This window comes from Argopecten irradians, chromosome 2, assembly GCF_041381155.1.
Source record: "Argopecten irradians isolate NY chromosome 2, Ai_NY, whole genome shotgun sequence".
Taxonomy (NCBI): Eukaryota; Metazoa; Mollusca; class Bivalvia; order Pectinida; family Pectinidae; genus Argopecten; species Argopecten irradians.
In genome coordinates this window covers 53,827,128-53,848,875 of record NC_091135.1, presented here as the reverse complement: position 1 = coordinate 53,848,875, position 21,748 = coordinate 53,827,128, and the positions used below count along the sequence as shown (strand labels likewise).

The following is a 21,748-nucleotide window of genomic DNA, read 5'->3' as shown; positions in this document are numbered from 1 at the left end:
ATTTTGTGGGAACGTTAGCTTCACACCTGGGGAATCTATAGGTTCGCTGCTTATAAGTGAGGTAAATTCTATCAATTAGGCCTAATATATTGTGAAAATGAATAAAGGGAACTGTCTGAACAAGTAAAACAGCTTGGCCTGTGTCCTACATTTTGATTTCTAAACTCATAAATACAAGTTAGTTTAAAATAACAAATCAATAAATCATCTGACCCAAAGGGTCAGAATGACCTGACATAGTTATCATGCTTCATCCGTCATTTTGTGTTGTGCACCATGTAGTAATATTTAAGGATTAACTTGAATAGATTTTTTATGTTATGGGGATACATGCGTAACACAAAAATCTGAGTATACTGTAAATAAACCGCGAAGTGGTTTATGATGAGAGTACACTCAGATTTTTTGTGTTATATCTCCATAACATAAAAATATATTCAAATTAATAATTCAATTTACTAAAGATAATCTCTTCAATATTCAAAATTCATTTTGGGACTCTTCTGTCTATGAAATCATTACGCAGTCATCTCAGCGAATCAGAAGCAACGTTATAAACAGCGACGCCATTTTTTCCTTAATGGGCTGATAAAGTAAATTTTTAAGCCAATGAAAAATGCTCGTAACAAGCAAAATTGAATTATTATGTAAGACTTTAAAAGTCAGCTTTGATAAATATATTGTGCATCTATGAATGAGTTGATTAATTATTGACAGATATAATATATCAAGTAAGTATATTACTCTAAACTTTATTTGTCATATACTTTACTTTTCATAAAGGATTTATAAGTGAGATTTTCATATTGGAAACATATGTACACAGGACCACTCGTGTTGGAAGGGGAAGTAACTCTTAAATATTATTTTGACAATTTTGGAACTCTTCAATCGGGTGGTAAGAAAATTATACCGGCCGGCGGAAAAGTAAACAGGTAAATTAAAAACCCTATCAAATCCATCGCCATCATAATCAAATGAACGTAAGTGTAATATATAGATCGCAAATAATGCAGTAGGTAAACATTTCCGTTTGTTTATAAAAGTATATTTTCATGATTAGTTAAGATATGGCCGAGAAAGAACCAGATTTTGCAGAGGATTCTGTAACTGATTTCGACCCGGACGCACAACAGTTCGAAGCAGGAGATGGCGATCATGACGTCGACACTACATCAACAAACCATGATGAGTCTGCCGTAGAAGATCCGGTATGTACATAATAAATAGTCTAATTGCTTTAATCCGCGTTACTTATTATATTAGGTTTGAAAGAGCCCCCCAAAGTTTGGCATTGGGCATTTGAACCAGTCTTTGTTTTCATCAGGTTTGGCACAACCACAGTCAGGCTCTGCTTCTGGTTTGAAAAAAATATAACCTTCCCCTACAACCTGTTCATACGATCTTCATTGATTTGCAATGACAAAGGAGTTGATTCGTGGAAAACAGCTGCTGCAACTTTATCATTCAATACATTACATGTACAATAAACAACAGACACAAAAGGAAGTGACCCATTATTCTCAAATAAGAAGAATGGATTTGTTTAGAAACAATCAATTAAAACTCATCTTGCATTAGCAAATCAATACTCCAAATGGACTATATTAGACAAGTTTTGTGTATAATACACAAGTTGGCTTACAGTATCATAAGTCCACAATTGGATTCATGATTGATAAGCTAGTTGCAGAAAAAGTTATTTTCATTTTATAGAACAAGTTTTAATGCTGCCCGCTTAAACATAAAAAGGCCTAATATTAATAATGAAGTAAATAGTTCCTTTGGTTTTAATCTCAAAACAATATCATAAAAGTTTTCATCGGATTAATTACATATCAGAAATAAATGATTAGTTCACAAGCCTATCCATGCCTTTATTTTAGGAGCTGGAAGCAATCAAAGCCCGTGTAAAGGAGATGGAAGAAGAGGCAGAGAAATTGAAAGAAATGCAGAATGAAGTAGAAAAACAAATGAACATCACCTCACCAACAACAACACCTACTACCGGTATGTATTATCATAACCAAGAAATCTCCAACAACCGTATGATTTTCACTGCCTGTATGTAACAAGAGGAACTTTTTTGGGGAGGGATAGGTTTGTATTGTGTATCTGCACATTTGTGTGGGCTTTATCTCGACTGTATAGCTTTGGATTGGAGTTTGATGTAGTATATATATATGGCTTCCTCTAATTGAGACAGCGTGTCGCATACCAGTACTAGGCCACTGTGACTTATCTTTTGACCTTTGACCAAAAATTAATTAAAAAAACTAGTCTTAGGGTTTTTATCATGTACAAATGGGTCCAGAGTCTATATATATAGGTGAGACTGTGTTGCTCACCTTAAGCCAACTGACCTATTGTTTTTTTTTTCATCTTGCATCAACTTTTTGGGTTTATTTGAAAAAAATAAAGGTAAATTTTTCTACAATTTTACTTTGATGGAATTTTTTTTTCCATTTTGGTTGCAGCTGGATTCCCCACAGTTGAAGAAAAACTTGAAGCTGATAACCGATCTGTATACGTTGGAAATGTAGGTATCTTTTTATTGTGTTCTTGGTCAGTTTCATGTCAGTAGTTGGAAATCCTAATGCAAGTATTGGCTATACATGTTTTGATGTTATAAACTGGTTCAAGAGATGATGTTTAACACATGTTAGACTAAAGAGCTACTCTGTAGCTATGATTTCAATTTATTGCTGATCTTGAACCAGTTTTCATATCTTTACTACTGTTGTGAAACATATATTAAATTATTAATTAAAATAAAAAAATATATCTTAATTAATCATATTTCAGTGGGGGTTTTTGGTCGAATCTACAGCCGAACTTCGGCTGTTTCCCCTAGCCAAAAATGCCTTATTTTCCCAATTTTGAAGTCAAATTTCCCAATAAAAACTGATCAAATGCAGTGAAATAACAAATAATTTGGGATTAGAAACAATTTTTATTTCACAAAATGAAAACAAAATCGAATGAGCATAACTAGGTCGCTAGGTGCACCTTCAGTTCAGAGACGTTTTACAGACATTCAAGCCGATAAAAACAATAGTTAACTGCATTTAAGTTATTTAACAATGTTTCCAGAGTTAACTTACATAATTTGTTGTCTAATTATTATTTTTTCGACATAAACAAGGAGTTTTTCTGTGTAAAAACGATATCTGTTCAAGGTAGGAAGTAGTACTTGGAATCTAATAATGGAGCTGGAATCTGGTTTATGGAATTCAGGAATTTAGAAAAAAAAATGGATAGAGAAACGAAAAAAAAAGTTTTAAATATGCAAATAGTGCTGCAAATTAATTGTTTTATTTTTATTCTAATAATAGAAGGAAAATATCTTGTTAAATAGCATTAGATCATTCTAAAGTTTATGATTTTTAATTTTCTAATAAGTACAGTACTGCGATAAAATATGGAATTTTGGGGAGCAAGTGGAATTTAGTTTTGGCAATTGCAAGTGAATTATTGGACTCTACTTGCCCGTGGCAAGTGATTTTGAAATTTTTTGACACCCCTGAAATTTTTCCCAATTTTTTTCCAAATTCCGAGTTATTTTCCCAATTGAAAAGGCATGGGCTGTTGAAAATAGTAAGTGAAAAAAACCACTATTTAAATCTTTGGCTCATCCATTGCTAGATATTAGTGAAAACTTGTAACTAAACTCGAAAGTGTCGTTAACCTAGAATAAAGAAATATTTACAACAATACATCATGTACATAGCCTTGCTAGTTTAACTATATGCACACTTTTTCAAACAAGACTTTCTTCAAACATGCCATTTTATTCCTTAGTTTGGTTATATTATTTACATATCATATTCTTGTTACATCATTTGCAAATTGTTAGCTCACCTGGCCCGAAGGGCCGGTGAGCTATTGCCATGGCGCGGCGTCCGGCGTCCGTCCGTCAACATTTCCTTTAAATCGCTACTTGTCCTAGAGTTCTGCATGGATTTTAACCAAATTTGGTCAGAAACTTCGTTAGGGGAAGGGGATCAGATTTTGTATAAATGGTGACCCTGACCCCCCTGGGGCAGGAGGGGCGGGGCCCAATAGAGGTAATAGAGGTAAATCCTATAAATCGCTACTTGTCCTAGAGTTCTGCATGGATTGCAACCAAATAAGGCCAGAAACTTCCTTAGGGGAAGGGGATCAGATTTTGCATAAATGGTGACCCTGACCCCCCTGGGGCAGGAGGGGTGGGGCCCAATAGGGGTAATAGAGGTAAATCCTATAAATCGCTACTTGTCCTAGAGTTCTGCATGGATTGCAACCAAATAAGGCCAGAAACTTCCTTAGGGGAAGGGGATCAGATTTTGCATAAATGGTGACCCTGACCCCCCTGGGGCAGGAGGGGCGGGGCCCAAAAGGGGTAATAGAGGTAAATCCTATAAATCGCTACTTGTCCTAGAGTTCTGCATGGATTGCAACCAAATTTGGCCAGAAACTTCCTTAGTGGAAGGGGATCAGATTTTGCATAAATGGTGACCCTGACCCCCCTGGGACAGGAGGGGCGGGGCCCAATAGGGGTAATAGAGGTAAATCCTATAAAACACTACTTGTCCTAGAGTTCTGCATGGATTGCAACCAAATTTGGCCAGAAACTTCCTTAGGGGAAGGGGATCAGATTTTGCATAAATGGTGACCCTGACCCCTGTGGGGCAGAAGGGGCGGGGCCCAATAGGGATAATAGAGGTAAATCCTATAAATCGCTACTTGTCCTAGAGTTCTGGATGGATTGTAACCAAATTTGGCCAGAAACATCCTTGGGGGAAGGGAAACAGAACTTGTATAAATTTTGTCTCTGACCCCCCCGGGGGCAGGAGGGGCGAGGCCCAATAGGGGAAATAGAAGTAAATCCTATAAATCGCTACTTATCCTAGCGTTCTGGATGGATTGTAACCAAATTTGGCCAGAAACATCCTTGGGGGAAGGGGAACAGAACTTGTATAAATTTTGGCTCTGACCCCCCCGGGGGTAGGAGGGGCGGGCCCAATAGGGGAAATAGAGGTAAATCCTATAAATCGCTACTTGTCCTAGAGTTCTGCATGGATTGTAACCAAATTTGGCCACAAACATCCTTTGGGGAAGGGAAACAAAACTTGTATAAATTTTGGCTCTGACACCCCTGGGGGCAGGAGGGGCGGGCCCAATAGGGGAAATAGAGGTAAATCCTATAAATCGCTACTTGTCCTAGAGTTCTGCATTGATTGTAACCAAATTTGGCCACAAACATCCTTTGGGGAAGGGAAACAAAACTTGTATAAATTTTGGCTCTGACCCCCCTGGGGGCAGGAGGGGCGGGGCCCAATAGGGGAAATAGAGGTAAATCCTAAAAATTGCTACTTGTCCTAGAGTTCTGCATGGATTGTAACCAAATTTGGCCAGAAACATCCTTGAGGTTAACAGAATTCGTATAAATTTTGGCTTTGACCCCCTGGAGCAGAAAGAGTGGGGCCCAATAGGGGAATTAGAGGTAAATATTCAAATTCCTTTAGAAAAGAAACAATGAACTTATATTCAGAACATTACGTAGCATTACAAACCAGGTGAGCGATACAGGCCCAGAGCTTGTTACTATTCACATGGAACCTAAAATCAAAATTTACTTTGGTTGGGGATACAAATTTTTTCACTGACTTTATAACAGTATCTATGTAACACATGTTAGACATTAATATTTGGTACAGGAGTATTCAAGAAATGATGTTTTTACATGTTAGACTAAAGAGCTACACTGTAGTGTTGATTTCAACTTTCAGCTGATCTTGAATACAACTGCTAAATAAACAAGCAATATAAAATTGTACACAGCTTAAAACACATGGTCCAAATTCGAAGGATCAATGAGCTTGTGTCATGGATGCTGTATCTGTTGTCTGTCCATCAACATTTCCTGTAATTTGATATAGTCATTGAATTGTCATGATCACATGTGAATAATTCAACTTTTCTGTTGGATAAATACATACACAATGAATACTTTTTCGTTGATTTTATAACATGTACAGAACAATATCTATGCAACACATGTCAGACACTGAATCAATGATCGGTACAGAACTTGTCAGAAGTATTCAAGAAATGATGTTTTTACATGTTAGACTAAGGAGCTACACTGTAGTGTTGATTTCAAATTTTCGCTGATCTTGAATACAACTGCTAAATACATATACTATACACAACATATTCAAATATTCCATCGTTAACTGCTGTTTGAGAATCACCTAAACCTCAGTATAGTCTTGATTGTGTGTTTTAGGTGGATTATGGAGCTACAGCTGAAGAACTAGAACAACATTTCCATGGCTGTGGATCAGTGAACCGAGTGACAATTTTATGTGATAAATATACCGGGCATCCTAAAGGGTACAATATGGCTGATCATAACATTTGTGAAAATTTGTTGTGCATTTTATCTTAGTTTTTAGAGATAAAAAACAATCAACAATATGTATATATATAAAAAGAGAGAAAACTTTATTAAAATGGGTGTAAAATCCTACTACCTAGAAGATTTTGATGCTTTCCATCTTTTTTCCTCTGATAATCTTAGATCATAATGTTATAGTAGATAGTTGTCTTGTTTATTTTTCAGATTTGCGTATGTAGAATTTGCTGACAAAGACTCTGTAGCCACTGCACAAGCCCTAGACGATTCACTTTTTAGAGGCAGACAGATCAAGGTATGTACTAACAGATGCTGACAAGTATAAATAGTTTATGTTAATTAATCTGGTAGAAAAGTAAAATGTATTAAACATTATATTTAGTGCTGATGATCAATGCAGGTCAGATACACATTTTACAAGAATTCCTGTGTTAATTGTGCATTACCTAGTGTAGAAAATTGATCATATTGTAAGGGAAATTGCATCCAACAGTTAATAAATTATATTTTGTAAAACTTGGACACATTGTCTTTAAATTGTCGTTTTGTAGGTGACCGTCAAAAGGACAAACCGTCCGGGCATTAGTTCAACAAATCGACCTCCACGTGGCCGAGGTTTTCGGAGAGGAGGTGGTGGGTTCCGAGGGTCTCCATATGGTGGTTATTCCCCACGACCAAGAGGGGGCAGATTCACGTACGTATATGCAAAATAATGCCAAGTTTTAATAAATATTTTATTATAATTAGTACAGAAGTATTCAAGAAATGATGTTCTTTACATGTTAGACTAAGGAGCTACAATGTAGCGTTGATTTCAACTTTCTGCTGATCTTGAATACAACTGCTAAATACCTAACATTTCTTTCGAAGTCCATCAAAGTTGTTAAGTTTTTGAAGTGTCTTTTGTGGTTTATGGTCTAATTTATCTCTGATCACATTAAAGTGTTTATTCATCAATTCCTTTTAAATAACAATGCAATTCTCCAAAAATGACATCAAACTTTATCTGTTAAAAGATATTGTGACCAGTTTTCTTTAAAGAAAAAAGTTTATTGATATATGATTTACGAAGCAAGTTTAATAGCACATTAATGTTTTATTTTGATCAATCAGTGTGAATGAATTCTGTTTCAGAAACAACACAGGTTTTAAGTGTACTAGCTGATGAAACTTGTATACATTTCATTTATGTAATAGGTTTAGCTTACCATTTATTATTTACCATCTTGTATGATGTCAGCATTGTATTCTTTGATTGTAGGCACATAGATAACCTCTAAAACTGTTTAATCAGAAATCTTGGTATTTAACAGGAATAGAAAGTGTTGCATCTTTTTGCTTCAAATGTCATGCTCATTACAACTGGTATTTAAGAATAGCAGATTTTAAGTGAGATTATTTCATGAAATAGACAGAAAATGCTATGGGTGATTCGAAAACTGGAATCATGTGTAAACACCTGAATCTTTGTTGGGTGAGACTGCATGTTGATTTTCGATTTACCTTATTTCATGGAAAATTGATCTACTTGACTGTCTTAATAAGGTCAAAAAAAGTCTGTAAAGAGTTCCCTATTTTTTTTATTCCCGACCCTAATTTTTTTCCCACTTTTCTACAAAATAATTATAGGTTGGTTTTTCGATCTCAGACTCCAGGTCTGGCCATTATTTTAGAGTGATCTACTCTGTTTTTTCGCCAATGTAACCCTAAACAGACTTTTTTATTTTTATTTTTTTTTTTTGGCCTAACTTAATTTGATTTGTAAAGGATGGTCAGAAGACAAGTGACAAGATATTGATGATAGTGGTATATTTGTTGGAAGGTTGGTTGATTGGGCTTAACGTACTATTTTCAGTTTATTAATAAGTCGGTCAAGAGTAACCTCCCCTAGCTGTGTGTGAATGTCTGTGTTTTTGGAGGCTGCAGTAACTTATGCTCTTTCATATTGTCATCTTTCTGTAACATGCCACCTTGGGTACTAAGCAATATGCCCATCTGGTTACATTAAACTGACAACTGACAAATCCGTCTTATCACTCTTTATGCTGAGAGCTAAACAGCCTACCTCACAGGGACAAGCTCTCAACTTGAGGCTAGAGGTGATGTGGAGTCAGGGAGATGTTAGGAGGAAGATGTGGAGTCAGGGAGATGTTAGGAGGAAGAAAGTTAGTTACGAAGAGAAAAATTAAGATCCTATTTAGTTGCCTTTTATAATCATGCAACGGGTAGCAGGTTCCATTCTTATGCAAACTGTTTTACAGAATCACTTCCGGTCAGAAGTTTATTAGGAAGCAATAACGTAAATATCCACTTTGTAGCAATGTTCTGGACACCTTACACATGTGACACACAGTATTTCTGTACATTTGTATTTCACACAAGTCTGACCCAGTCACAGAAACCATCACCTCAAAAAGAAATCCTTAGTATGACTCGCTAATGACTCGCTAATGACTCTTATATATCCATTATTAAACAGTTGCAATATTCACTCAAAATGGGAAATACAAATAGAATTTCTATCTTATAGGCCATATAAGTGTTTGTTCTTTAGTCTTTGAAGGCAAAGTGGAAAATTTGAAAAAGTGAAAACCTATCTAGTTTTTTTCACTGGATGGTATGGTGTTGTCTATTTTAGATTCCATTCGCAGTACGGTAAACCTACTTGTTTTTAATGTGACTTAATTTTGCTTTTCTATGCTATCCGTTCACAATTTTTCAGATAGATTTTATTTGATCTGTGCCCAAAGCATTTTCATATCAGTTTCAGTTTCTTACCACTGAAATATAATTGCAGATGAAAATATGTTGATTTACAGTAACTTATCTTTCCAAGTCAGCTAGCCAACCAATCAAATTACACCTCTTGAGATGTTAGTGTGTTGATATTGAATATATCTCATATACATTTTATCTTGACAAACTTAGATTTTATTTACAACTCGCTAGGTAGTAGATTATCATGGATCTTGTCACAATGAGCTAGTTTTAGCCCACCTGGTCCGAAGGGTATATGAAGATGTGTCATGGTATGATGTCTGTCAGTCAGCGTTTCCTTTAATTTGCTACTAGTCATGAAATTGTGAATAATGTAACTTTACTGTTGGATAAATGCATACACAATTGACTTTATAACAGGACAATATCTATGTAACACATGTTAGACATTAATATTTGGTACAGGAGTATTCAAGAAATGATGTTTTTACATGTTAGACTAAGGAGCTACAATGTAGTGTTGATTTCAACTTTCAGCTGATCTTGATTACAACTGCTAAATATCTATACAGTTTTTCATAGAGGTGATCATCAATTTTATGAAAATTGTGCACAGCTTAAAACAATGTCTGTAACTAATCAAAACATGCTGGGCTTAACAAGCCGGGTGAGCAAAACAGGCCCTCTGGACCTCTTATTGCAATACATTCAATCATTGTATTAGATGGTGATAGTCCTGAGGTTATAATGCAGCATATCCATGATGAATTTGGATAATTTTTTCACCTTTTCTCTTACTGTTGATTTTATTTTCTGTTTCAGTCGGTACAGACGGGCCTCATACTATTCTCCTTACTGATGCAAGTTTAGCCATTAAGATTACTGACACCAAGGAAAAGCTATATTGGGATCCAAATTTTATCAGAGCTCAAAATAGGAAATACATTAATTAAAAGATAAAAAAGCAAAAAGGAAAAGAAAGAAAAGGAAAAAGAATTAAAAAGTAAAATCAAATTTAGTATCATGACAAAGTATTTCTATATTTAAAAGATATTTGGTCCTCAAAATTAAGAATTAAAAAAAATTCAGATTGCCATTCTAGTAGGAGTCTACTACTTAATTAACTGTTAGGAGCATAATTTAGAAAAATAAAATCTAGAGCAGTTTTGGTATGTCTAAGAAAAGAATCTCGAGACCAGTTGATTTGGTCTTTCCTGTGTAAATGTGGATGCTGGGGAAATTGAAGTCTCTTGATAATTTGTAAATAAATCAAATTCAGTTCTAGAGCAAATCAATAAGTTCAGCTCCTCATTCCATCTTTAAAAATAACATAAAAAAAAGAAAACCCTAAATTTTCATTGCAATTTTATAGCTACTAACTATGTTTTACCAGTTTTTACACTGTTAGAATAGACAGTTACGAAACAATTTTTATGTACCGTTGATATTCCAAATTAATTTTAGTAATTTTATTATAAACCATTCTATTTTAATATGGTAAGGCTGTACAGATTCTGTGAACTAATACAGGGTTTAGCTTTTTTTCAGGTTGCAGAGTCCTGACGTGTTCGGGTGTCTGTGCAGGTCCCCAATCTTTCTCTAATTGCTTTATTTATAGCAGGTACTTTCTGACTTATTACAAGGGGAATAAAAAGAGAGCAAATATGGATAAAAGAGAGAATATAATCTGTCAAATTAAAAAAAAAAGATGAATAAGTAAAAAAAAAACACACCTTAGTACTAAAAAAAGGTTAAAAAAAAAAAAAAAAAAAAAAAAGGAAGGAAGGGGGAAAAATAGAGCAAAAAAGAAATTCTCGTATGGAATATGAAGGGAGATTGAGAAAAAAAAATGAAAAGAATGAAAGGAAATAAAAAGAAAAATGAATGAAAAGAGAGGAAGGAAAAGAAAAGTTAAATTATGTGAAAAAAATGTATGAAATGATATGATGAATAAAAGTGAAAAGAATGTGGTTGCGTTTGTGATCTTTTGTACTATAATATCCTTACCAGGGTCGCACGTCCGTTATCTGTTCTCTCAAGTCATATATACACCCACCGGGACTTGGCACAATTTTTTTACCAACAGTGTATATATAAGTTTATTAAGGTCACCTGAGACAAAGTCTCAAGTGACCTATTCTAATCGCCTTTTGTCTGTCGTCGTATGTCTGTAAACAATTTACATTTTCGACTTCTTCAACCAAACTGCTCAAGCAATTTCAGTGAAATTTTGCAGAAACCTTCTGAGGCATAAGGCCAATCAAAATTGTGAATTATATGGTTCCCACCCCCAGGAGGCTGTGGGAGTGGCCAAAATGGGGTAAAATTGAGTAAAATTTCAAAAATCTTCTCTACTCACAGATGTGGTAGAATCACATACTCTTCATAGATAGAAAGGTCTTAAGGTCCTTTACAAAAATAGTGAATTATATGACCCTGGGGAGGAGGTTAAGTTTGCTATAGTTTATATAGGAAAAACACATTAATGAGCATTTTTTGCTCAATTTTCATTGGAAATTCGTACAACTTAATAAGAATTATTAGCCTGAGATAGCATTTTAATATCATATCCATATTGGTCCTGGGGGCAGAAGGGCGGGGCTAAAAAAGGGTCAAATAGGCTAAAACTTCAAAAATCTTGTAAAATTCTGGAAATAGTAGAAGCAATTTATTATAGATGGCAAGGTCTTAAGGTGTTTTACAAATATTGTGAATTATTTTCGTAGGAAATTAGTCAAGCTTGATTTGAATTATTAGCCTAAGATATAGCATTTTAACATCCATATCAGTCCTTGATGACCCCCTGGGGGGCAGGACCAAACAGGGTCAAAATGATTAAGATTTCAAAAAATACTTCTGAAGCAAATACTCCTTATAGTCTAAAAAGTCAAATTTATAAATCACTGAACAACTTCAAGGCCCAGCATATAGTGTTTATATGTCTTTAATTTGTTTCATTATATGTTCTAACTCGGGTGACCGTTAAGGCCCATGGGCCTCTTGTATTATAGTATATAGGGGTCAAAGGAGTAATATCAACAGGTTTTTCCAGTTGACACGGGATCCCATCAAATGTAAGTCTGTAGGATACGAATTACTTCAAATGTTAAATATGGGACAAAGAAATAATTAAAACCGTGTGGACAAAAAATTGTAAAATTTTCAAGGCGATCTGCCCCTTTATCAAGGCGCAAAACGAACACGATTGCATAATATGACACGAACAGTTAAACGGGACAATGCAATAAGACAAATATTTAACAGCACAGTGCTAGCAAATGCATACGGTTCCATGCCGCACAAACTGGTCCAACTTGCACTGAACGGTATCATGTGACGGAGAAGACAAGACATCTGCTGAAAAGCTACTTTGACAAGCTAGAGCTTAGATTCACAAAGACTACACAACCTCGTGGCAACGTATAGAGGTCGGGATAGTCACTGGCTGTACAGTGTCGGTGATTCTGTTTGCTGCAGCCATGAACCTAATGGAGAAGATGAGTAGGGGACCATGGATGAGAGCTGGAGTTCGACAACCCCCAGTAAGGGCATTTATGGATGACATGACCATCAGCACAAAGACAGTCATTGAGGCAAGATGGACTCTTCAGGAAATTAAAGACATCATCGTTTGGGCCCGTATGAAGATTAAACCATCAAAGTCCAGAAGTCTAGTTCTGAAGAAAGGAAAGATCAAGAATGAAACATTCAAGACTGCAGATGAAACCATCCCAACAGTTTCCGAAAAGCCAGTTAAGTGTCTGGGGAAATGCCTTGACGACTCGCTCAGCTATACTGACAACGTTAACAACACGCAGAGGCAGCTTGAGAAATGGATGGACACTATCGACAGAAGTGGCTTACCAGGAAAACACAAGACCTGGATATACCAACATGGAGTATTACCTGAGTTCTGTTAGTCTATGACGTACCAATGACAACTGTCGAGTCAGTGGAAAGGCTGGCAAGCAGATACCTTAGGAGATGGTTGTCTGTCCCACGAAGCTTCAGTAGCATAGGACTTTACAGTTCCGGAAGTAATCTGCAACTTCCTCTCACATCATTGATGGAGGAATTCAAGGTGACAAAGGTCAAGCAGTTACTCATGCTGAGGGACAGTCGGGATGCCAAGGTTAGAGAGGCAAGAGTAAACATAAGAACAGGACGTAAATGGTCAGCAAAGAAGACTATGGAAGAGGCAGAATCACAACTTCAACATGGGGACATCGTTGGAAAAGTAGCTTTGGGTAGGCAAGGGCTTGGAGTGACAACAGGGAAAAAGTGGAGGACGAGAGGAGACATCTTGTTCAGAAGGACGTTCGTGCAATGGAAGAACAGTCACGAATGGTTAGAGCCACTGGTATGAAGAAGCAAGGAAGTTGGCTTAACTGGGAAGGCGCCCGCCAAAAGAAATTGTCATGGAACGACTTTGTTGCATGGAGCCACAGAGGCTGCAATTTCAACTAAAGTCTGTCTAAGACGTATTGCCGACTCCATCTAACTTGGCAACGTGGGGAATGACGGACGACCCAGCTTGCAAACTCTGGAAGACCAGCCAATTTAGAACATGTCCTTTCCTCTTGCTCAGTGGCCCTAGCGGATTGACGGTACACCTGGCGTCACGACAAGGTCCTGTCTGTACTTGCAGACACTCTGGAGAACAGTAGAAAGACACCAAAGAGGGACAAAGGAGACTTGAAATTTATCAATTTCTTCAAGGCCGGAGAACAGAGTGATAAAGGCAGTGGAGTGCTAGGTACAGCAGAAGATTGGCAGTTGAGGGCAGATTTGAATGGCCGGATGACTTTTCCATCAGAAATAGCAGTAACCAACCAAAGGCCAGACTAGTAATTTGATCTTCATCATCCAAACAGGCTGTCTTGGTGGAGCTGACAGTGCCGTGAGAGGATCGTATTTACGACGCCTATGAGCGAAAACAGGCCAAGTACCAAGATTTGGTATCAGACTGCCAGCAACGAGGATGGAGAATGTGGTGTCATCCTGTAGAGGTTGGTTGTCGTGGTGTCGTTGGGCAGTCTATGTGGAGGGCCATGCGGATCATCGGCATCACTGGCATAGAGAGAAGATTGATAGGGCATCTCTGCAGAGAGGCTGAGGTGGCATCAATGTGGCTGTGGAAGAAGAGAGGAACAGTGGGAGGGCAACACCAGTAACATCAAGTTGTGTATGAACATTAACTATCAGAACAACAGTGTTGCTAGCTACATACTAGCGGACAGCTGAGTGGTTCCGGGCTGGGACCTGATCACCCCAGTCGGTGCACCTCCGGAGGTTGTAGTGAACAGCGCCGAAACAACCAAGGAAGGAGAATGCACCTGACGACGGGACCATGTAACGCATCAGTACCATCCAAGATGTTTATAGGTAATATAGATACTATAATATACTGTTGGTAAAAAATTCGTGGCAAGTCTCTGTGTATAACCATAATCTGATCATGATTTATAAGAGATCATACTGATAATGTAACCGACTTTAAAATCTAATGTTTGACACGACGACCGTTGACTGAAAATGACTTGCTGTATTCGATAGTTTTCCTTTTAGCTTACCATATTTTAATGATAAAACTTGTGAATGTAAAACAATCTTGTGAGTTTTATCTTATGATCCCAGTAAACCATCAAGATTCAGTGCAGGGGCGTAGGAAGCGGGGGGGGGGGGGGGGCAATTGCCCCCCCCCCCCCCCCCGCTGAGTTGAAATTTTCTAAAATTGCACATTTGAAAGAAAAAAAGGGTCCTCTTGCACATTTTTATACTTCATTTTTGAAAATTTTCCGCTGCGCAGCGCTTTTCCTAAAATGTTCAAGCGCGTAATGTTCAAACCTTTAATAATGAAAATTCAATACACACGAACTAGACTCAAAACATCCATTAAAAAGGGATTATACTCTTTCAAAAAATAATAAAAGATGAATTTCTTTTTATATCTTGGCAAGACAATATATCTTGGCAAGACAATCATTATCATTTTGAGTTACACAACAATGTGCCAATGGTGTGAATCCGGTATGTTCAGATCGAGCTGGGTTGCATAATTATATGACGACAATCACAATTATCATTTCTAAATGCAGGTAACTTTAAATCGAAAAATTGCCGTGTTAAGAATGCTTTAAAATCATCAAAATACAAAATCGTAATATTTTTTCTCAGGGGGAGACCCCCGTGCCCCACAAAAAAAAACCCAAAATCTCGCACCTACGGCGCTCTCAAATTCAACAAAATGCAACGTAAAACTCATCTCAGCCGTTCTAAATTGTCAAAATATTTCCCGGGGGAGACCCCCGGACCCCCGAAACAACAAAATCTCGCGCCTTCGGCGCTCGAAAAAGCATCAAAATAATTGTAAAACTCATCTCAGTCATTCTAAATCCTAATGTTTTCCAGGGGATACCCCAGACCCCACAAACTCGCACGCTAATTTGTGTATTCATTATTTCCAGGTAGCGCAGCCACTGTCTATTAGATGTGTACAAGGATTATATGTAATTATACATGAAAAAGTATATCTCCTGTGGGTGCGGGGCGCGCGAGGGGGGGGGTGTTACGAAATATTGAGGACCTTTGCCCCCCCCCCCCCCCCCCCCCCCATTACGTTTCATCTTCCTACGCCACTGCAGTGGATATAACAAGGAGAGAAATAAGTTTTATGAAAACTGTTTTTGGTGACATGGTCATAAAATAGGTCGTGGTAATCTATTCTGATAGCTCTTTGTCCGTTTTCAACTACGAAGGTCATCATGCACAAACATTATCTTGTGAACATAATAACAAATGTCCGTACACTGTGAAAAACCACTTACCAGTGGTCAGTACCTAGCAAATGCCACAATTAACTTCAGTAAATATTCACCGATTTAAATACCAAAGAGTATGTACAGCTACCCTCAATAAGATGATAAACAAGTTCAAAATCAATGTAGCGTATTCGACCCCAGATGTGCCCCTCCCCTTTTTAAAGTCTAAATTTCTTAACATTGACTTCACTTAATACAGACTAAAAATCTGAAAACCATGACGATTTCTCAATATCTCAAACATTCTGATGACTGGGTGACAACTGTGCAATAATTTTGTAAAATGTTAGCCTAAACGTCATATTAAACGCGCCTATGTTTCATTTTTAACCGCCCTCATCCTCGATACTCCAGGGGTTCCGATCATTCAATTACGATCTCTACACCCCTGGACTATCTCATAGTAAAACTGGAGGCAACAGAACAGGTAAATTAGTTCTTTGATGTACATCTAAAGATCCGTATAACGGTACACAGCTGCCTAACTGCTTTTGAAGTAGGGCGTCGCCCTCTCTCTGTGGTCTTTAAAAGAATATTTTATTGGTTCAGATTTGTTCCCCTGAGCTGCCTCCAGTTTTTACTATGAGATAGTCCAGAAGTGTAGAGATCGTATGTGATCTGAACCCCTGGAGTATCGAGGGTGAACCGCCTTGAGAGCTTATTGGGTCGAATACGGGACTTACGGAGACATTGCCCTTTGTAAAAGATGCTCAGCCGCCGACAGAGCATAAATGATATTCATCATTTGAACAATAATTGGTGTTTAATCGTGTATATATATGCCTAATTAACACAAAATATAACATAAAATAATTTATTTCGCCTTTGGTGCATGCGCAATCATTACTTCATTCCATATAAGATATAGTGCCACGGAATTTTTTCGGGATGCAATTAATTATATTTCGTATATTTAACTTTAAGTAAAATTAGAAGCTCAAACTTTTCAATGGTGGTAATAGTGTAAAGTAAGTAACTTTTGTAACTGAAGAAAAATACTAAATCGTCTGCTCCTGTTTTTGATAGTGAAAAAATACCATTTGTCAGCGGTGGAGCATCTTTACTTTCCGGAGCTGATGTAGATAGATGCCGGGGATACACATGGATCAAGGGCCAAATTTTGGTTTCCAATCTGTAACTTTGGGAAGGATAGGTACTCTCGGTATTTTCTTCTTGTTTACTAGAATTTTTGATATTGAATACCTTGCGTTTTAACATAATATTGGATATGGAATACCCCAGGCACCGACCAACATTTTTACGGACATTGCATATTTGTGCATGTAGTATTCCGCCAGAAGTAAGGATATTGGAAACTTCAATCCCGCTGATGGATAGCTAGTTTCTCTCGCGTGCACACAATTAAACACACTGACACGGAAAAAATGAATATAAAAATATTACAAAAACATGATAATTTGTCAAAAGTCGTATTTTAAAGTTTGAAAATAAACAGTGAAGCGGTTTGTGATTAGAGTACATAATGGTTTTTGTGTTAAATCTCCATAACATTTATAATGCAGGGTTTTAATTGATGTTGCAGGGTAAATAAGTATTTTTGTCTTTCGAGTTTAAGACACTGATAATGTATTCTAGATTTTTCGATAAGCACATTTCGCGAGAGAGTTCGAACACAAATTCAAATCCTACCCAAATGAGTGTATTATAAAAGTATGCATGCACAGATTGTGTGTAAGAGCTCCTGATCGCCAATATATTGTATACGCGAACATAAAGGGATTTACATATGGTATAAAATCGTCTGGAAAGTTGCGATACCATAAGTATTGTTCACGAATATATCGTTATCATCTTGACACAGTCATATCTTTTGTAAAACAAAGACTAGCTCGCATACAAAGTTAATTAAGTTCAGCATATAAAAAAAATCAAGATAGCCTCTTAAATAGAGTATATATATATATATAATTCAATTTTGCTTGTTACGAGCATTTTCATTAGCTAAAAATTTACTTTATCAGCGCTTAAAGGAAAAAATGGCGTCGCCGTTTGCGACGTTGCTTCTGACTGGCTGAGATGACGGCGTAATGATTTCATAGACAACAGAGTACCAAAATGAATTTTGAGTATTTAAGAGATAACCTTTAGTAATTTGAATTTTTAGGATTAATTTGAATATATTTTTATGTTATGGAGATATAACACAAAAGTCTGAGTGTATTCTCATCATAAACCACTTCGCGGTTTATTTAGAGTACACTCAGAGTTTTGTGTTATATCTCCATAACATAAAAAATCTATTCAAGTTAATCCTTAAGTAATCTGTTGTTATTGTTAGTTATTGGTGGACACTATGGATTCTCCACGAGCAAATATATCTACAAAGCTAAATGTACACGAATAACGTTACATTGGTGCAGGGGTGTGATCGAGGTATATCTTAAACTATCTTCTACTTTACTGGCTTCAAAGTTATGTATATAGATAAAAAAAATCGTTGACCGGATTCCTCGGCATACTCCTGTGTTATCTTATCACAGCCGACCGAACGGCTTAGGACAGGATGTTCGGGACCGTTTTAGTGACGTTGACATGTGGTGCCATATTTATTGTGTTGTATGTGTTCAACCAATACCGCCGGAACCTTCGATTGCCAGGATGGAACCAGCGCTATGTTCTGGTCACGGGCTGTGATTCGGGTTTCGGACGAATTCTTGTGAAGCAACTGGACAAAGCTGGCGTACATGTATTCGCTGGATGTCTGAACAAGAAGTCCGAGATTGGCCTGAAACAGAAATGTTCGAGAAGATTAAAGCCCATCTCTCTGGATGTTACGAGTGAAAAGTCAATAGCAGAAGCTGTGGAGTACATGACTAGTATCATTCCTGAAGGCCAAGGTGGGTTTAATAAAGATACAATTTTATCAGACCGCTTTCTCTATACATTGTAAGCAATATGCATGTGGTAAGATACATATATAAGTGTGTTCAGGTAGGCTGATGTTAAAATCTGTTTTATCCACCCAAACTGACTTATAGTGCTATCTTACTGAATTGTATTGAAATCCCTGTGTTCTGAGTCCACCAGCTTTTAGGTAAATTCAATATAAGGATTGCCGAAATCTGCAAAAGAAGAATTCTGAATAATTAATCAATACTTCACGTATGTGGGTTTAAAGACCTTGGCGGACGTGTCGTAAAATGCTTGGAGACCTTTTATAACTACTCGTTTCCCACCGTGGACACCAATTGGGGTAATGTTTCGTCAGTGTCCTTATCTTAAGGACATTCCTGAACTAGAATTGCCCATAGTAAAGAATTACAAAAGTTTAGTAAGACTCCTTATTCAATAATTTGTTTTCGATAACTTCTGTAATGCTTTCCTAAGGAGAAGATAAAAGACAATATCCAGCGGAGTGAAGTGAAAGGGAATAAATCCGACAGACCACAATGTTTCTCCTGTAGACAATGCTCGTATACTTACTAATTAAAAGTGCTTCGCTCGGATACACTCATGCGCAAAACCGCTATTTATAAGATAATGCCTTTGCTTGATGAATGTAGTTATAGCTTAATGTCATTTGAACACATTTAGGTCTAGGAGGACTGGTGAACAATGCTGGAGTGTTTCCTATCTCAGCTCCATTGGAGTGGCTAACCAAGGCCGATTACGACTTGACCTTTGGGGTTAACCTTCATGGCACCATCAACGTCACCACGGCATGTCTGCCTCTTCTTCGTGAAGGTGCTGGAAGGGTAGTCAGTGTGTCAAGTGACTCGGCTTTGTTCGCCTGGCCTGGAGGATGCGCTTACAATATCACCAAGTGGGGCGTGGAAGCCTTCACTGATACGTTCAGGTAACTGGTGTGTTAACATGAACACGAGGCTACTTCTGTGTCAAACCAAAGGAAATATACTAACAGATACCAAAAACCCATGACAATTATTCATACCGATGATAAAACTTCACCTCCATAGTCGCATAAAACACCTTTTGCTTAATAACTTATTATCAATTGTGGTTTTTTAAGGGTGACCTAGACTGTATGTGTGTTGTGGTGATGAGAGCTTCAGGAATATGTTCTGGAAAACGTCTGGGGAATTATATGAATATTGCGTTTTTTCTTGTGAAAGCTTGACTATTGTCTTTTCATAGGACTTCATTAAGAAATAAAACATCTAACCGTTTCATAATCCACTGACAACGAACGAACCTTTCGTCCCCTAGTTAAGTCGTAATATTTAAAAGATTCGAAAAAAATCATAGTATCAGTCATATTGTTAAAGTTTTGAAGAAGAAAAATATGTCAAACCACATTTGCATAACAATATGGCAGTTAGGAGTATAGCGAAACTCGTATTTACTGACATTACTGTTTCAGACGAGAGTTTTACAACACAGAGATGTCAGCACATCTCATACAACCGGGAGCTTTTCAGACTTCGATCGTGTTACCGGAAATGATGGCAAAGAAGTTCCGAGATCGTTATTCCAGTCTCCCTGATAAGATAAAGAAACATTACGGAATTAAATTCGTAAATAAATGTAAGTATTCTTACTTTGGTTTGAATTTAAACAGATCTTTAGAAGAAAGCTCGTCTTTGGATACCAGTCTTAAGTTATCCCATTGCTTTCTTAATTTACTGAGTTGTATTTGATCTAATTGCAGGGAGAGAAAATATTCTTAATCTTCCCAACATCCAAGATACGGATTTATCGAAGGTCACCGATGCAATGACGCATGCGCTATTTGCTATGTATCCCCACGCGCGGTACCGAGTGGGATATGATTGTCGTTTCCTCTGGTGGCCACTGTCTTTGTCCCCTTTGTGGTTCTCAGATTGGCTATACAGTCTACCTAGGACGAACCTGAGATAGACACTGTCTAGTTTATAAATACAGGATTAAAAAACAATACAAATTGGAATGACTTATTGTTATATATCTTGTGTCGTAATGTTGGATAAAGTATTAGCGAAGCAAATTGAACATAATATCAATGTTGGATAAAGCATAAGCGAAGCAAATGGAACATAATTTTAATGTTGGATAAAGTATAAGCGAAGCAAATGGAACATAATTTTAATGTTGGATAAAGTATAAGCGAAGCAAATTGAACATAATTCTCTAGATATGGTGACGTTGTTCATGACTTAAGTCTCTATGATGTTATGTTGGCCATCTTGTTCTTGCTCTTGTTCTTTGGAAATTCCCTCCTTTGTAGGAGCACCCTGTAGAGTATCTTGGCGATTCCAACAGGTGAATTCTCTGTCTAACACACATTGTTGATTTTAACACTAATTAAGATCAAGTTTCTGGGTCCCTTCATTATACTTTATATCCACGTGTCTATCATGTAATTGTTCAGTAGTCGGTAACCTAAGGCCTTATGTCATATCCACTATTATGGAATATTATAATGAGATACCAACAAGGAAAATCAACATGATACTATTATATGTAATTTTCGTTATGTACAAACTGAACATGGTACTATTATATATAATTTTGAACGTATATTATTATGTACAAAATCACTGAACATGGTACTGATTATATATATACAATTTCGTTATTTACAAACTCAACATGGTACTAATTTATATTATTTTATTTAATGATTGCTATGGACCACGAGTGTATGTTTTTACACACTCATTATTATCACAAACAACGAGTGTTGTTTTACACAATATTATTATCACAAACAACGAGTGATGTTTTACACAATATTATTATCACAAACAACGAGTGTTGTTTTACACATCATTATTATCACAAACAACGAGTGTTGTTTTACACATCATTATTATCACAAACAACGAGTGATGTTTTACACAATATTATT

The 21,748-nt window shown here is 36.8% G+C and overlaps 2 protein-coding genes across 2 annotated transcripts; both read left to right on the top strand.

The window, feature by feature from the left end:
• The first annotated feature begins 854 nt into the window (after positions 1-854).
• On the top strand, positions 855-10,120 carry LOC138315950 (polyadenylate-binding protein 2-like). The gene is made up of 8 exons (XM_069257369.1): positions 855-935; positions 1,064-1,211; positions 1,887-2,010; positions 2,478-2,539; positions 6,272-6,378; positions 6,608-6,695; positions 6,952-7,094; positions 9,941-10,120. The coding sequence occupies exons 2-8, from the start codon at positions 1,071-1,073 to the stop codon at positions 9,975-9,977; spliced, it is 702 nt and encodes a 233-aa protein (XP_069113470.1). The 5' UTR covers positions 855-935; positions 1,064-1,070; the 3' UTR covers positions 9,978-10,120.
• An 8,041-nt stretch (positions 10,121-18,161) lies between these two features.
• LOC138315949 (retinol dehydrogenase 16-like) lies at positions 18,162-20,827 on the top strand. Its single transcript, XM_069257368.1, has 4 exons — positions 18,162-18,797; positions 19,495-19,756; positions 20,282-20,445; positions 20,570-20,827. Exons 1-4 carry the CDS (start codon positions 18,464-18,466, stop codon positions 20,776-20,778), a joined length of 969 nt encoding a protein of 322 aa, XP_069113469.1. The 5' UTR covers positions 18,162-18,463; the 3' UTR covers positions 20,779-20,827.
• The last annotated feature ends 921 nt before the right edge of the window (positions 20,828-21,748 follow it).

Excerpts from the sequence above, each read along its gene's own strand:
- LOC138315950 (XM_069257369.1), top strand. The coding sequence starts at position 1,071 with ATGGCCGAGAAAGAACCAGATTTTGCAGAGGATTCTGTAACTGATTTC. Across the intron at positions 2,011-2,477 it reads AACAACAACACCTACTACCG|CTGGATTCCCCACAGTTGAA; the intron begins GTATGTATTATC and ends TTTTGGTTGCAG. Across the intron at positions 2,540-6,271 it reads GATCTGTATACGTTGGAAAT|GTGGATTATGGAGCTACAGC; the intron begins GTAGGTATCTTT and ends TGTGTGTTTTAG.
- LOC138315949 (XM_069257368.1), top strand. The coding sequence starts at position 18,464 with ATGTTCGGGACCGTTTTAGTGACGTTGACATGTGGTGCCATATTTATT. Across the intron at positions 19,757-20,281 it reads GCCTTCACTGATACGTTCAG|ACGAGAGTTTTACAACACAG; the intron begins GTAACTGGTGTG and ends TTACTGTTTCAG. Across the intron at positions 20,446-20,569 it reads AATTAAATTCGTAAATAAAT|GGAGAGAAAATATTCTTAAT; the intron begins GTAAGTATTCTT and ends ATCTAATTGCAG.